This window comes from Symsagittifera roscoffensis, chromosome 4, assembly GCF_963678635.1.
Source record: "Symsagittifera roscoffensis chromosome 4, txSymRosc1.1, whole genome shotgun sequence".
NCBI lineage: Eukaryota > Metazoa > Xenacoelomorpha > Acoela > Convolutidae > Symsagittifera > Symsagittifera roscoffensis.
The window spans coordinates 4,926,166-4,937,950 of NC_087065.1; the positions used below are offsets into that span (position 1 = coordinate 4,926,166).

Sequence of the window (11,785 nt, forward strand, 5' to 3'; positions counted from 1 at the left end):
AGTGAACTTTTGAAAAACCATACAAAATCACTTTTACACTGTAATAAAGACAGAGATTAAGCAAAAACGACTCATGGCCTGTTTGCAATTGGAACAGTCACAAAAAAAACAGAAAGTTAAATATATAGAGTGGGAAGGAAGACATGCAAGAGATGTGGAATCATTTTCTCAAAAGACAGCTAAAAGTATGCCGAGTAAGGAGGAAACATTTTTCAAATTATATAGCCTTTTTGAATTGAGCCACGGTAAAGCCAATTCTAGATAGTTCAAGAGACACAAAATTCATTCCGGCGGAAAACCTTATTTTACCAACGCAGTTCGTTGACTACAAAAAGAAACAATTAATCACTGTGCGAGCGCTGAAAACAGATTTGAAACCAGCAGGCGGTTTTATCAAGGGATCCATACTACTTATCACCAAACGGAAAACTAGACGCATCATTGATTAACAATTAAAGTCCGCGGTAGTACAAACAAGAACAGAGAAAACTGAGTAAAAGCTACCAAAAAAAAATCTAATCATTAGACAGGGGGAGTAAAAAAATTTGTGACTATTTTGAAAATCATTTAATTCTCAATTATGCGTAATTTAGGAAAACGGTAAGAGTATACTAATCCAAGTAACAGAAAAAACTGAAGTAGATATTAAAAATTTGCTAACTGAAGGTCCATTTATAAAAAGAATTATAGCCACAGCCTGACTTAAGAAAGTTTAGGACGCGCAATCAGTTTTTGCTGGGTTTTCGTCAGAAAAAGCTTGTGGCGGCGTTTTTTACTTCAACAGTGATAGCGCTACTTAAAAAAAAACCTTTGAGCCGAGCCGTTTTTTGATTGTTACGACTGTTTTTCCCATTCTTGCCGGTATTTGCCAAGATTCGACCACGGCCATTTGGACCTAACGATACTTAGTCTGGAATTGCGTCTCGTCTGTTTTTTTCTCTTTTAAATAAAATAGTTAATGCTCATTATTAAGTTGAGTTGTCCTGATAACTCATAACAAAAATAACAATTAATTCAAATTCTTTCTTAGAAGGTCCGCTACAGAAAGACCTTAGAAGAATGTTTTGTCATCATCCATGTGATCATGTTTTTTCTTATCAGAACTCAAGATCCGTGAAACTAAGAAAACTTATGCAAAAAATGCACATTTTTGCATCTAGTAGCGATTCTTTTCTTGCAATAAATGAAGATTGAAAATTTTTAAATCCATCAAAGTAAACTGTGCCACCCTCTTTGAGTCTGGTTTGTGAATTTTTTTCAACCTTAATTCAGATTCTGTAGTATTTGTAGGTCTAAATCAGGTCCTGTAATTCGTCGGCTTTCCTTTTAATGAAGATACTTCTATGTCATTGTTTGGGCTCAGGTCTTACAACTTTAAAAAAAAGTTGGAAAAAAATGATCAAACCGTCATTCGTCTTTGTTTCTATTGAGTACAAAAAAACTGACAAAACTTTTCTGAAAAAATCTAAAAATTTTACTAGCATCTGTGGTAAAATGCATGTTGCTCTCTAAATCTTTTTCTGTTATGATAATTTCTGTTATGTATTAATTTCCACGGCCATATGCAGTGCTGATATAAATTATCAAGACAAAGCGCATGAAACAAAAAATTTAAAACCGGTTTTTCTCAAATTGTGTTAACTTTATTGTGTTAACTTTAAGAAAAGACGACAAAACTTGCTTAGATTTTCAGCAAAATTAATAATGAATTTGTTCAGCAAAATTCTAACCAGCCACTAAATGGGGAGCCAACTAAGAGCAGAGAAAATATTCAGCCAACATCTGGTAGTGAAAACAACCCAGAAGACTTAGAAAAACAACCTCTATCATGATATTCTGACTCCACTGCAGAAGTGAGCACGAAGAGAACAGAAGACAGGGCAAAACTGGGGAGCCGGCCGGTGAAATCCCCCGGAAACTCCTATGGAGAATAAACTACGAGCATTGGAGAAACACTTGCCCAAAATCAAATTTAGAGAAGCGTCGCTAGCAATAAAAAATCCTGGAGCGCGAGCTGGAAAATAATATTCAGTTCAAAAAGCGATAGAGGAAAACAGAAAGAAGCAAAAAGAAAAAGGAAAAAAAATTGTAAAAAAAACTTTGCCAGAATTGTTGAAGAAACAAACTGAGATGAAAACACACTCAAAATTAATTCAGACATGTATTGATATTCTTTAATAATGACGGGTATACGTGTTTTTGTGCATGCAGAAACCTTGCTATTATTTTATGTACTTTATGTTATGTAAGGCTTGGCTTTTGTTATTATATAAGCTTTAAAATACATATATCACGCTAAGTTAATCAGATTTATGAGAATATGGATGTTCAGTGTGTGAGTTCGCCGGGTTGATCAAAAGTTATAATTGGCCAAATTTATTTAAAAAAATGAGATCTATTTAGCTTATAGTTTGATCAAATGGCGTATTTGTCAAGTTACGACTTAGCCCAGTCTAACATTCCAGTTTCTTAGTCTATTTAATTTTTGTCGCCCAACTCTATAAGCTGGATAAGACCAAGAAACATTTTGTGTTATTCTTAAAAGTTATAACCTGACTGAAACTGCTCAATAATCTTTTTATCAATACCTTTTAATAAAAACTAACAGAGTAAAAAATTAGAGTAAAACAGTAAAAAGGCTGAATAGATTTTAAAATTAACAGTTTCGTTTCCATATTTTTAGCAAAAACTTCTGAAGAGTCAGCTTGCTTCGATTTTCAAAACGAAAATAAACATGTTTGACTTACCAAGTTAGCCTCCGGTTGATCCCTCATTTTCAATTATAAAGAAAATTTTATAAACATTTTTTTAACGGTTCTGTATACATCAAACTTTTCGCCTTCACAGGAAAACAATGTTGCCTTTTTTCTTGCTTCACAGTAAATTGAAGTTAAAAACGAAGCAAAATTGCCAAAAGTTTTAATCAAGTTAATCAATAAAAACAATGCTTGTCATGTCGGAATACTTTTAATTTCGCGGATTCAAATTACCGCCTGCAATTTCTTGATATCGTTTGTCAAAAAAAAACTATTGACAGAAATAATTCTGTTGATGTGTTTATAATAGAGTTGCCACTGAAAAAAAAATTAATCTCCATCTAAATATTTGTTTTTGAATTGAAACAAGAATTAATTGTGAATATCCTGTGGATATGTCCAACAATTTAAACAAGGGTAAGTTAGTAGAGTCTTATGAACAGATCAAGAAATACGCATCATTAAATTGTTTTTGGTCTTTTTGTTTTGAATTTTTTGTTAAATTTTGCTCGAAAAGAATGCTTTTAAAACTATAACAAAAATACCAATTCGTAATCTTGACAAATTTAAAATATGTTAAGATCGAGAGTGTATTAGTTTTTGACTAAATTTTTATAATCTCAGCACAACGTTATACTAAGAAATCAAGACATTGGCGAACACAAATCAAATTTAATGACCAAAAATATGCAAGGAAATTTGAGAAATAATTTAGGCAACCCAGCGCTTAGGGCAATTTTGCATTTAAAAATCCTTCTTTTGGTCATTTTAAATCAGTAAAATCATCACTCTTCATCAAATTTTGGATCAAGGTTCAGAATGTTCTTAGCAGTGTGCTACTTCATACTGTCTATTAGGCGCGGATCTAGGAATTTCTCGAGGTCGACAAAATTGAAAATTGGTCGACCAAATTGGTTTTCTGAGCTCTCCTAAATCACTGCAGAGGCCCTAATTTGACAAACTTTCTGCCCTACAGCCAAAATTGTGAAAAAACAAGCAAAAAAAGGAGTTTTTATGCACTTTTTGGAAAATTTCGACCAAAAAATTGCGTGTCTTTGGCGTGCGCTCTCCCCTCAAAATTAGTATAGAGTGGCGCCAAAGGTGCCTTAAGAAAAATTTTAAGGCCAGTCAGCCAAAAATGGACATCTCAAAATAATATAAAGGGGGGACCCTTTGGGTCGGAAGGGGGTCGGAAGGGGGTCGAATCCCTGAGGAGGGGGGCGTCCATCCCCCCTTAAATCCGCTACTGTTAAACCAAATTGGTTTTCTGAGCTCTCCTAAATCACTGCAGAGGCCCTAATTTGACAAATTTTGCGCCCCACAGCCAAAATTGTGAAAAAACAAGCCAAAAAGGAGTTTTTATGCACTTTTTGGAAAATTTCGACCAAAAAATTGCGTGTCTTCGGTGTGCGCTCTCCCCTCAAAATTAATATAGATTGGCGCCAAAGATGTCTTTAGAAAAATTTTAAGGCCAGTCAGCCAAAAATGGATATCTCAAAATAGTATAAAGGGGGACCCTTTGGGTAGGAAGGGGGTCGGAAGGGGGTCGAATCCCTGAGGAGGGGGCGTCCGCCCCCCTTAAATCGGCTGCTGTTAAACCAAATTGGTTTTCTGAGCTCTCCTAAATCACTGCAAAGGCCCTAATTTGACAAATAATGTGCCCACAGCCAAAATTGTGAAAAAACAAGCCAAAAAGGAGTTTTAATGCCCTTTTTGGAAAATTTCGACCAAAAAATTGCGTGTTTTCGGCGTGCGCTCTCCCCTCAAAATTAGTATAGATTGGCGCCAAAGTTGCCTTTAGAAAATTTTTAAGGCCAGTCAGCCAAAAATGGATATCTCAAAATAGTATAAAGGGGGACCCTTTGGGTCGGAAGGGGATCGGAAGGGAGTCGAATCCCTGAGGAGGGGGCGTCCGCCCCCCCTTAAATCGGCTACTGTTAAACCAAATTGGTTTTATGAGCTCTCCTAAATCACTGCAAAGGCCCTAATTTGACAAATTTTGTGCCCACAGCCAAAATTGTGAAAAAACAAGCCAAAAAGGAGTTTTTATGCCCTTTTTGGAAAATTTCGACCAAAAAATTGCGTGTCTTCGGCGTGCGCTCTCCCCTCAAAATTAGTATAGATTGGCGCCAAAGTTGCCTTTAGAAAAATTTTAAGGTCAGTCAGCCAATAATGGATATCTGAAAATAGTATAAAGGGGGGACCCTTTGGGTCGGAAGGGGTCGAATCCCTGAGGAGGGGGCGTCCGCCCCCCCCCCTTAAATCCGCTACTGTTCTTAATAATATGTAGACCTTTTTTTGTAACAAATTAATTAAAATTAAAATTTTGAAAAATTAAAAGCGTAAATAATCAGAAATTTCAAACGCAACTTAATCCTCATATAAAAGATTCATGCCATAAATGTTTAAAAATGCAGACTTTATGATTCATCAGTCAATTTTCTACGTTGTTAAGGGAAGACCAAATTTTACAAGAATTCCCGTAAACGACTGATGCAATAAAACTAAAGCTGTAGATTCATAGAGATTCTCGTTGATTCAGCTTTTCCAAAAAAAACAATACTTCAAACAAAAACAATAAAATTTATTTCACAGCAAAATCATCAAGAAAAATTACACGTTTTACATTTCCTTGCAAGAATCTTGCAAGAATTGCATTCCAAGTACACCTGAGAAGGGTGCAATTCCCATTTAATTAAAAAGCCAATCACGCACTCCTCTCAAACCCTGCTGGAGGTAGAGGGCGACAATTCGTAACAGGTGGCATTTCGATTCTAACAGTGCAAGTAGCAGTTTAGCAAGTAGCAAGTAGCGCCGCTGTGCTTACAATCGAAATGAGAGGAATAGAGCGAACAAATCAGCGCTTGCCGATTAATCAATGTTCGGAAATATAGCTTAATACGAATTGTCGCTTGTTACAAACTGTCGTCTGTCCCAAATTTTCACCTCGTTTTGCCAAAAGTGATCCCATATTTTTTTCCGTTATGCTCAATTTTTTTTCTGCAAAAAATTGGTGCGAAAACTTCGGTACCATAAATCATCAAACCTACGTTGCAATACGTTTTATATGTCGTTTTGGTTCGTTTTAGAAGTAAATGGAACTCAGCGAACTTCTGGGAAAAGAACACAATGTTATCTGAAACTATGCCTACTGGGTGGAATAGTTGTGATTGTTGCAACCGGGATTGTAGTTGGTATTATAATTTATGTTCACTTCAATTCGTCCGATTCGGATGAAAATTACAGCGATAGTGACGTCGCCAACCATTATGGAGTCACCAACGCCAACGACAATGTCGCTGCCACCGTCAATGTAACCGAGACTTTGACCTACGAGATTCCCAACTGGGGTGCGTTTTAGGGTAACTGTCCAACCATTAAAAATGGGGTGAAATTTTGTATTCGGATCTGCTTTAGTTTTGTTTCTTTTTTTGTTTTCAATTTACGTGTCGGAACGATCAAAGAGAATAAAAAAATATAAAAAGAATAATGACCGCGCCCTTGTTGCAGAATCCGCTTGCAGTTCACAAAATACACGGTTTGGCACCGCAAATAAATATCGCAATGGTTTAAAAACTGGTTAAAAATTTTTGAGATTTAGTCGAGTGAGTAACGCGACAAGTAACGCTCGTTATATTGAAATTAACTGTTTTTTTCTTCGTTATATTTTTATTTTGAAATCAATTATCAATTATTGGATAAAAAATCTAATTTAACTCTGAAGAAACTAGTTTTGGATGATTCGCTTAGCGCTTAAAATCAATTTTGCAAAAAAGAAATACTGAGCAAAAACTTAGAATAAACTTTGAAATTTATTACTTAGGCTAAATTTTTTTTTTGCATTTTTGTTTTTATTCATTTTTATGTGACACAGTTTGTCAATTATGCTTAATTTACTGACTTTCTACGCGACCATAAAGTTCCCACACCACCAATACAAACGACATTAGTTTAAGGAAAATAGAAACAAAATATTTTAATTAATATGGTCGGAACATTTTCTGCTACTTGCACAGCAACCAGCTATCTTTATTGTTTTTACTTTTCTTTTTATCATTTCAAAAAAATTTCAAAAAAATGTCAATGGGAGCATCCAGTTTTAAATTTTCAAAAAGATTTAAGTGCATTTTGAGCAATAAAAATGATTTTTCAAAAACACAAAAATTTCTAAAAGAAATATTTGATGCTTTAAAAAATTCCATTAAAATAATTTCATTTAAATTTGAAAACCATAAAGCCTGCAACCTGCAACAAAAAGCTGAGATTCATTGCATAACAATACAATAAAAAGAACGCAAATAAGAAATCCGTTTAACCTGCTTGTATTTTTTTCTGGCAAAAAATTTGTATGCATAAAAGTGTTTTGGTTGATCGTACTATATTCTGTTCTGTTGATTTGTTTTATGTAAACTCGGGAAAAAATGCAAAAACCAATGACAGATTTCAATTTTATCAGTTGGAGAGTGTTCTCATTGAATTTTGACTTGTCAAAGCAATCAGAGTTCAAAGTAGCCGTTGTTGTAAAACATTATAAATATTGCCATTTATATAAAAGTAACAAAGTCTCCGAGCTTATTTTGATGTAACTTGACACAAGCTTAAGCGCTGAAAAGTGTGAAAGTCAACGCATTTTATGTCACTTGCAAATTTTATCTAGCAAAGAATGGTTCGAAATCTTATTATTTTCAATCAAAAAATTTTCTCAGGATAGCAGAAGTCACATATTTTCAGTACTTCCTCTCAACTAAGTAAAATTATGCTTTGTATAACTTGGAATCAGATGATTGAACTATGAAGGCTATACCCACACAGACAAACTTGAGATTGAAATCGATTAAAATCATTTTTTTTTGTGGATAACAAATTTGAAAGGGCAGCCAAGTCCATCAAAATCTCACTAAAATTTATTTTATGTAACTGTTCCTTTTATTTCAAAACTTGAGCAAATTTTTTTTTCAAAAAAAACTCCACCGGAGCTACAAAATTCAGTCGAGGACAGTTCTTTTACCGCAAACTATTGTGATGAAGAGAAATTTTCTTGAGTTTTGCAAATTTAAGGGCTCTTGTTGTATGAAAAGGCAAACTATGCAAGTTTTCCTCAAATGTTCTAGGAGCAACTAATTTGTGCAAAAGACACATAATTGAAAAACTCAATATAAAAACTAAATTTTCGCGCAATAAATTTTCAGATTAGTTGTACTCTTTCTTTATACTCTAGTTACATTTTTTTGTATACTCTAATTATACTCTTACTAGAGTTTCTTTTCAGGCCAAACGTCAGCAAGAAAGTCAAATGAAAAGCATACCAATTGATTTTAATCCAGCTTTCTCTATTATTTATAACCGAGAAAACTTGAATTTAATCCGTATCGAGTCGATTAAAAGCGACATTTTTGTTATCAAATCCGTATGAAATTGAAACCAAAATTTTGACAAAAAAGGATTTAAATTAATTTAGAAGGATTAAAAGGATTAAATTAATTGAATTTATATCATACTTTTGTATTTATATCACACTTTTGTATCATACTATATCAATTTTACATCGGTACAAACCAGTTTTTAGGTTCTTGTCACATTAAATGCATAAAATTGGTTGCATTTCATTTTTTGTTAGTATGAGTATTTTATTGAGTCAAAATGACGTGAAAAAAAAATATTTTTAAAATAATGCCTCAATTTTTCAGTAAAAACGCTATGTAATATGTTTGATTTCTGATAAGAGACCAAATCAGCTCTTAACGAGGATAGCGGGTTACTGTGTAAGTAGCACAGAATGTTCGGACCATAGTTTAAAATGATGTAAAACAATTTCAAAATTGTTTAGCAGAAATTTGTCAGTTTTTGAAATTCTGGATTACCAAAACGGCCAAAAACGGCGCTAAAAAACTAAGAAAACTTAAAAAAATAGCTTGAATGAATTTATTTTCTTCGGCCTAAATTAAGTATAAATAAGTTATTGTAGGCATGCATGCTGACCTTATTAGCTCGAAATCAATCCAAAAATCAAAAGCTTCAATTTTTTTTTGTGAAATATTTTTCAAAATTTTAAAATGTTTTAAATAAGACTGAAGTGGCTTCATATGATCCTCACTCAATTTATTCCAATGATTCTTTGTGGTACCTGTTTTTGCGTGGATAACAAAAAGTTTCAAATAACTAAACACACCCGAATACAAAGTTCCTCCTCATTTTCAATGGTCTGAACAAAATCGACATAATTCAGGACAAATAAAATACACGACAATTTTCACAGACAGTAACCCAAATAGTTTTTGTTGTGTCTTTCTTTCCAAATCAACCATTTTTGGATCAGTAGTAACTTCTCGTTTTTATAAATTTCAAAACTATCAAATAAAAAACACAACCAGTGTCTCCAGCTAAAATTTCAAAAACAAATAGCAATTCTGATTATTTTTCATTTTTATGACGACATGAAAACAGCCATGAATGTCCCGACTATACTTCTTAAGGTATTTGGCGCATTAATAACATAAAAAAACTAAATGAAATAAATTAAATATTTAAAAAAAATAAATTTAAGATTTTTTATTAAAATCATCCCCCAACACGCCATATAAAGTACAAAAGAATATATTTTGCTCCTATTAACTAATCAACTATGGCAATTAAGCTTCCTTGAACCAATTTGGAACAATTGCTGCGACGGATTAAATCTCCGCTTACGCGTTAATAGCGCGAAATATATCGCTCGTTAATTGTCCCAAATTGGCCAAAATTGCGATCTTTAAACTCCCATAACTTTACAAAAATTGAAATGATTACAGGTAAAATATGTTTTCATATTTAATCTCAGGACATCAATACCTTTTGAATGATATGTAGAAGTTTCGTCAAAAAAGGAAAGTTTAAAAATCGAAATTTGTCTCAAGAAAAAAAACCACCCAGAGCACAAATATTCTGTTACTTTCGTTACGAAAGTCGGAACAATAGTGTGTTTACCGCAAAAGTACCAAACACAAAACAATGACAATTTTTCCAATTGAGAGAAGTAAGAAAAAACTTCCATCAATGATCAGTAAGTGTACTATGTTTTTTTTGCACAAAAGACATAAATGTGAACCGGGTTAATACGCCGCTTGCTCGTTAATAGAATTGAAGTTAGATTCAAATCACCATAATTATACTAAAATCTTCGTTCTTTTTTTTTAGTTTTTAGCTTAGTCATGGATTTTTTTTTTCACATAATGCCAGAAACTTCGCAAAAAATGCCAATAAAAAGCCAGAATAACTCAGCGGAATAACTCAACGATAAAAAGTTTTGCTCAACAAATTAATCCAGCCTTAAAAAAGAACTGCGCTCTACAACATAATTAAGTCTGGAATGTGGGAAAATAGTACCAAACGGGCTATGAAACCAAAGCTAGTTAATTAATTAATCAAATTGCTACCAAACATTAGTTTTCAGAAGGCCAGGAACTCAACTATGAAGACTGGTGTCATCTCTGGACGCGAGGGCCACAAGTAGGCGATCCGGACCCAATGAGTGATTTCCCAGACCCAGAGCAGTTCCTGGCGGCCTGCTACTCGTACTACTATGCGTATTTCAATTCCTACGACCCGCAGAACAATCCTTACTATTATCAGCCGAAATAAATGGACAAAACAATTGTATTAACTTAAACTGCCCAAATTAAAAGACATTGAAAGTATGAAAAACGAAGTAACAAGTGGAATTATTCATTTAATTATTAAATAGGTTATATTACAATTATTCTGGGCCGTCTAAGTAAAAAACCACAAAATTTCTCAATATCAAAATTAATAAAGAGCGAAAAGCGATATCGACTTTGATGAATTTTTAGATCAAAAAGTGAATAAGATCTCCTCTCAAATAAAGTTTCAACTCCTTCATTTTTGAAGAAAATTTATGATGCAATTTTAGGTTGTCAACTTTTTCAATTGTCTGTCAATTATCTGTCGGTCAGACTGTTTCTTTTCAGTTTTGTCTGATCACTGAAAAAGGGAGAATAATTGCCTTTGGGCGTTTTAATCTTTTCGCCATTTAAACTCAGATCCAACAGATACTCCTTGGAACGAGTCGACTAATTATCATATTAAAGCCCTTAAGTCATGACTTGAAGTTCAAAAAATTTGTAATAATTAAGGCTCAACAGTGTCGAAAGAATTAGTTTGAGTTTTTCACTCTCTAGCGAGATTTCGAGAAGTAAAATAGCAAAGAGTTGCTATCATCGGAAAATTTTCACGACGTTTTCTCTATCAAAACGTTTTTTAATAATTGAAAAAAATCTGTAAAAATTATACAGAATCTGTAAAATTTAAACATCAATCAAGCGAAAACGATCAGCCGTGAGTTAAGATGGAATCTGTCTGTCGTGACTATAATTTCTAACGTAGAAAAGGGGCAAAACTCAAAAGAGGGCAATTATATCACTGGTTAGAGCTGGTCGCTGTTTGCAAAAGAACTATAAGTTATCAAACCTACTGGTCATTGATGAGGAAAGGATTTTTTTTTTGGAAACTTAAGCTATTGCAAATAGCGTTAAATCAAAAATTTGGTAGGCTGGAGGACAGAAAACGGAATCCGGGCTAATATCCTGTTTCAGATTTAGTAAGTGTCGAAAACTATACACATCAGAAAAAGTAAAAAAGAAATCAAGACTGGTCTTATCAGTGCAGAGCCCTGAATGTTCCGACTGCCTGTTAAGGTCTATGGAGCAGTAATAACCTGAAAAAAATTTAAAAAAAAGAAATAACTGATTTTTTTTTTAAATTTGAGATATTATATAAAAACCATCCTCCCACTCGCCATTTAAATTACAAAGTGATAGATTTCGCTCCAACTAACAAATCAATTTTGGCGAATAAGCTTCCTTCAACCAATTTGGAGCTATTTCTAAGACGAATTGAATCCCCGCTCAGGCGATAATAGCGCGAAATACATGGCGCGTTAATTGTCTCAAATTGGCAAAAATAACACTCTTTAAACCTTCATAACTTTACAACTTTACAAAAAATGATCACAGGTGAAATAATTACTTTCGAAT

The 11,785-nt window shown here is 33.5% G+C and overlaps 1 protein-coding gene across 1 annotated transcript; it reads left to right on the forward strand.

Annotated features, from left to right (window-relative positions):
• Window positions 1–2,964: 2,964 nt before the first annotated feature.
• Window positions 2,965–10,413, forward strand: LOC134845199 (uncharacterized). Its single transcript, XM_063862095.1, has 3 exons — window positions 2,965–3,173; window positions 5,846–6,106; window positions 10,186–10,413. Exons 1-3 carry the CDS (start codon window positions 3,152–3,154, stop codon window positions 10,371–10,373), a joined length of 471 nt encoding a protein of 156 aa, XP_063718165.1. The 5' UTR covers window positions 2,965–3,151; the 3' UTR covers window positions 10,374–10,413.
• The last annotated feature ends 1,372 nt before the right edge of the window (window positions 10,414–11,785 follow it).

What these genes read in the sequence shown, in the direction of transcription:
- LOC134845199 (XM_063862095.1), top strand. Translation starts at nt 3,152, where the DNA reads ATGTCCAACAATTTAAACAAGG. An exon ending in GTCCAACAATTTAAACAAGG is followed by an intron (nt 3,174 to 5,845) that starts GTAAGTTAGTAG and finishes GGTTCGTTTTAG; the next exon opens with AAGTAAATGGAACTCAGCGA. An exon ending in CTACGAGATTCCCAACTGGG is followed by an intron (nt 6,107 to 10,185) that starts GTGCGTTTTAGG and finishes ATTAGTTTTCAG; the next exon opens with AAGGCCAGGAACTCAACTAT.